At 31.5% G+C, this 4,855-nt stretch overlaps 1 protein-coding gene across 2 annotated transcripts; it reads left to right on the top strand.

The window, feature by feature from the left end:
- The first annotated feature begins 1,312 nt into the window (after positions 1-1,312).
- Positions 1,313-2,936, top strand: LOC133801400 (probable WRKY transcription factor 65). Of its 2 annotated transcripts, none has more exons than XM_062239591.1 (3): positions 1,313-1,775; positions 1,902-2,051; positions 2,152-2,936. In XM_062239591.1, exons 1-3 carry the CDS (start codon positions 1,579-1,581, stop codon positions 2,669-2,671), a joined length of 867 nt encoding a protein of 288 aa, XP_062095575.1. In that variant the 5' UTR covers positions 1,313-1,578; the 3' UTR covers positions 2,672-2,936. The 2 variants fall into 2 exon arrangements, with proteins under 2 accessions (XP_062095575.1, XP_062095574.1); XM_062239590.1 differs by having other exon boundaries at positions 1,314-1,775; positions 1,899-2,051.
- The last annotated feature ends 1,919 nt before the right edge of the window (positions 2,937-4,855 follow it).

The following is a 4,855-nucleotide window of genomic DNA, read 5'->3' as shown; positions in this document are numbered from 1 at the left end:
GCAATATCACATCAATAACATTGGATCTTTATTATAAATTACATGTATAATTAAATACAAATATGCGTGTAAAATATTAACTTTAATTAATTATCAATAATGGTTCATATAAAAATACAATATAATGGTACAAAAAATGGATTACCATTAAATAATGAAAATACTCTAATTGTAAAATTTAATATTTGCAGCAAAAATTAAAGTATTTATATTGTTTCAAAGTTGTATTTAAATACTTAAATATTATATCGGGCAAAAAGATATTTATTCAAACATTTGATGCAATCATTGATGCATTAGTTTTAAGTTTGGACTAGAATTCAATTAATAGCGAGAAAACTACCTATTATGGTTGTCTTAAAAATAATATATTAGTACCCAAGTGATTAAAAAAGTAGCATATAAGTATCTAAATTTTTTTATTAGTCCATTTTCTAAAAAAAAAATAAAAGCAATTCTTCCAAAATCAAAATTAAAATAAATAAATAAAAACCGTTTCAATTGATAAAAAAAACAAAGAACTAATATCAAAATTATTTTTTTAGAAAATAAATTATATCAATCACAAATAAATTTGTAGAATTTTATTTATTGTTTTTAATAATATTTTAAAGGAAAAATATCAGTTTGACTCATTTGTTTTTTCTTAATACGCAATCACTTTGTTAAATTACAATTCGAAATATGTGTTTTACAAAATATATCACAATAATACTCTATATCTGATTTTGGTCAAAATATTTTAAAATATAATATTTCATTATCAGCTCCTCCACCATCTTCTCTGCTTTTCTGAACCCATCGCATCTTCAACGACCCAAGAATTGATCTTATAATTGAAAATATTTTGACCAAAATTTGGTGTAAGTACTCTTTTAATCTATTTTGTAAATTACAGGGTCTGAAATATCATTTAATAAAACATAAGACATGATTGCGTATTCAGAAAAAATACAAGGACTATAATAGTATTTTCCTTTTATAAATTATTTTTGTTATTTTGTTTTAAATGTGATCTATTTATTTTTATTTTAATTGTTTATTCTTATATAATTTATTTATATACAAATATTCATAATAAAATTAAAATATAAAAAAGAGTCATTTTCACAAGTTACAATATAGTTTGTTTGTGAGTACATCACCCCTTTATCATATGATGAATAAACAAACGAAAATTAAAAGAATATAGGGATTTACATGATAAGGCAAAAAGTAATAATAATTGGGGTAGTATGAAATATCAATATAACATTTAGGTTGCACGTCCTGTAATATAATATAATAAAGAAGCACTAGAAACCCAATTTGTCAATGTGACGAAGAGGGCCATATTTTAAGCACCACTCCATCTACACCACCTTCATTTCATTTTCTTCTTCCCCAACTAAACAAACCCTCATTTTCTTTCTGGTTACTGTCTTTGATCCTTAACCTACTACAACTTTTGTGATCAACATTATCCAATAAAATCTCGGTCCCGCCATCAATTCACTGATCATATATATATATATATATATATATCTACACAGTTCTATACCCTGTAAGCTATTGATACTGGCTTTTAAATCAATCGCCATGGACATCTCTACTACTGGCTTAATCACTGTTAATAACAACAACTCATTTGTCGGTGACACAGATCGAGACTCCAACGATTATTACTCTGCTGCTACTACTCCGGGAGAAAATGGCTCCGACTCTCCTACCTCGACTACCCTCTTCCACGATTCCAAGAATATCATCACTACTACTATCTCCTCCCCCAAGAAAAGGTCAGTTCATTTCTATATATATATATATATATATCTATATATCCATCTCTCTATGTCTATGCGTTATGTATGTGTAGATATAAGAAGTGAATCTTAGTTGAATATGTATGTATACTTTGACAGCAGACGAGCCGTGCAGAAAAGAGTGCTTTCAATTCCGATTAAGGAAGTCGAAGGGTCACGACTAAAGGGCGAGACCAGTAGTACTCCACCTTCGGATTCTTGGGCTTGGAGGAAGTACGGTCAAAAACCCATCAAAGGCTCACCTTATCCCAGGTATGTTTACATATAACACACATATCTCTACCATTAGAGAAATTTTGGCATTATTTCTGATATTTTGTTTATTTGTGCTTGTCCAAATTGGTTTCGGTAGAGGGTATTACAGGTGCAGCAGTTCAAAAGGGTGTCCGGCAAGAAAACAAGTGGAGAGAAGCCGTATAGACCCCACCATGCTAGTCGTCACCTACTCTGCCGAACACAACCACCCTTGGCCCGCTTCTAGAAACCACCACAACCACAACAGCAACCAATCAGCCTCACTCTCTGCCGTTAAGAGCGCCAAAGTGGAAGCTTTGGAAGCTCAACCCGACCCGGAGATGGAGGCCGAGCCGGAAGAGAGGTTCGCGGGTCTAATCGGAGACGAGTCGCTGATTGGTGGTGACGAGTTCGGATGGTTCGGGGACATGGAAACGACGTCGTCTCCCGTTCTCGAGAGCCCAATTTTTGCGGAGAGTGGGTCCGTCTTCTCTTCGACGACGACGACAGTGGCGGCAGCGATGGTGTTCCCGATGAGAGAGGAGGACGAGTCGCTGTTTGCTGATCTGGGCGAGTTGCCCGAGTGCTCATTGGTGTTTCGCCACCGTGGCGTGGGACCACAAGTTGAGATCTGCTGACACGTGTCTACGCCCCCCGAATATAATTTAATATTTATTGTTATATATACACACGAGGAAATGGATGATATCATAATTCATATTTTGGGTATTCAAAGTTGGGAGTAGAAAAAGAGAATCTTACGCCATAAGATACCAAAAGAAAAAAAACAATTTTACATTTTTTTTTTAATTTTTATCTTTTTCATTTTTTATATTATAATCATTGATATTGTTTGCCCTTGATTTTAATGTGTCCTAAACAAAAAGAGGGTCTTAATCTGGACACTGTCCTTATGTCATTGTAATTAGCATCAATGGCCGTCAATTTCTGAGTTGATATTTTATCTCAAGAGCCACCAATCAATAACTTGTTCCAATATAAGTTTCTTTCTTTGACATAGAAGGGTACCACACAACAAAACAATCTTAACCCAACAAAATAACAAAATTAACGAAAAAAAAGCTAACAACAATCTCTTCTTATTTCAGCCTCTTATTTAACTTCTGCCCCCCAAAAAATATATATTAAATTATTCATTTTCCAATTTTTTCAAGTGTTAAATGATAGAGTACTAATTTCTGTAATTAAATTTACGGAAATATCATTTACAAAGAACTTTGTAGAAGTTCAGGATCAAATACTAACGATGGGTAAAATAGTAATTTTCACCTATGTCATTTGTAGATCATCTATAGATGATTGAACAATGGTTATGGTTATAACAATGGATGACGTATTTACATTTGATATAAAGCGTTCTATGACTTCAAGAATGCAATTTTGAGTCTATAGTGGAGTCACGATAAATTAATAAGGTAGTGAGATTATTTATTATAAATAAATTCACGGTAACTTATTGGAGCTTGAGTTCATGGATCCATGGTCCCCATGTCATCTCTTATCAAAATTAACCTAGTAGTCTTGAATAATAAATTTAATTATTAATTCTAAAAAATATCATATTGACTAGACCAATAAAAAATAATAATGTGAAATTATGTATTAATATTTTGTGAGAAACGAACTAGAAGAAACTTTGAGGTTTTTATTACAAAGTCTCAAAAAGAGAGTATTATAGCCAATTGAGACAATTTTTTTTAATATTGATAAATTAGTATTAATATTGATAAAATGAATTAAATAATGGTCAAAATTATAATTGGTTAATTTTGACAAGTATTTAATTAATTATAATTATTAAATAATTAAAAATAAAATGGGAAACTAAGACCTATTTTATATCATAGCTAATTGCATATATATATATACTAGTGTTATAGAATGCATTAGGTAAGATGAATTTGACAAGGTAAAAAATTAACTTCTAATATTCTATACCTAGCCGCCCACTCTCTCTTAGTTTTCTCTCTAGGAATTATCTTCTCATGTGTTGAGATTTGCCCACACAAACACTAGGTTGTTTTAGAAAAAGACTTGGAAGACTGTGGTATTGATTCAAAGCGGTTTGGATTCCTTGCAGTAGCTAGCATTTAACAAGGACAAAAGGTTAGGGAATCCAATAGTGTAGTCATTGTTCTGTTATGCATCTTGTAAGTACTCTAATGGTTTTATTATTGTATTTAGGTATCTCCTTAATATTCGCATACTTGTATGCTTTTATGATTTATATTATGTATATTGTTTTAAATATATATTTATAGAGAGCATGCATATAAACTTATAAAAATGAGAGCCACAATTACAATATCATTCCTGTAAATTTTCAAAATTTGTTGAATAGTTTACACTTCCGAAAACATATTTGTATTTTTTCGAACACGTGTGGTAAACCGGAATATCAGAAAATATCAAGAACTTTATTTTCTGTACTGTAAACTATTCGAAATTTTATCAAAATTGCAGGAAGAATACCGTAACTACAACGGATACCATCATGAAAAAATTTGGAAAAAAATACTCCGGCATATGTTTTGGAGGAAAAAATTAACAAAGAAGTTGAAATAAGAGTGTTTACCCTAAAAACGGCTGCTGATGATGTGGCAGGGATTTCTCACATGTGGTTGACACGTGGCCAAAGTACAGCTCGACTATCGACCAAAAGCACATCTCTTCGTCCGGGCTTAACTCTTAGGCACGACCAGGTTGGTCGTATAACTTAATTTGTTTCCTTCTAAGATTGTAATCTTGTAATAATTGCATTGAATATTTCTTCATAATTATCTTGATACACGATTATTAAG

This window comes from Humulus lupulus, chromosome 9 (assembly GCF_963169125.1).
Source record: "Humulus lupulus chromosome 9, drHumLupu1.1, whole genome shotgun sequence".
Classification (NCBI taxonomy): domain Eukaryota; kingdom Viridiplantae; phylum Streptophyta; class Magnoliopsida; order Rosales; family Cannabaceae; genus Humulus; species Humulus lupulus.
The sequence above is the reverse complement of the archived record's forward strand: the minus strand, read 5'-3'. Positions and strand labels throughout refer to the sequence as shown.

What these genes read in the sequence shown, in the direction of transcription:
- LOC133801400 (XM_062239590.1), top strand. Translation starts at nt 1,579, where the DNA reads ATGGACATCTCTACTACTGGCTTAATCACTGTTAATAACAACAACTCA. An exon ending in ATCTCCTCCCCCAAGAAAAG is followed by an intron (nt 1,776 to 1,898) that starts GTCAGTTCATTT and finishes ATACTTTGACAG; the next exon opens with CAGACGAGCCGTGCAGAAAA. An exon ending in AAAGGCTCACCTTATCCCAG is followed by an intron (nt 2,052 to 2,151) that starts GTATGTTTACAT and finishes TGGTTTCGGTAG; the next exon opens with AGGGTATTACAGGTGCAGCA.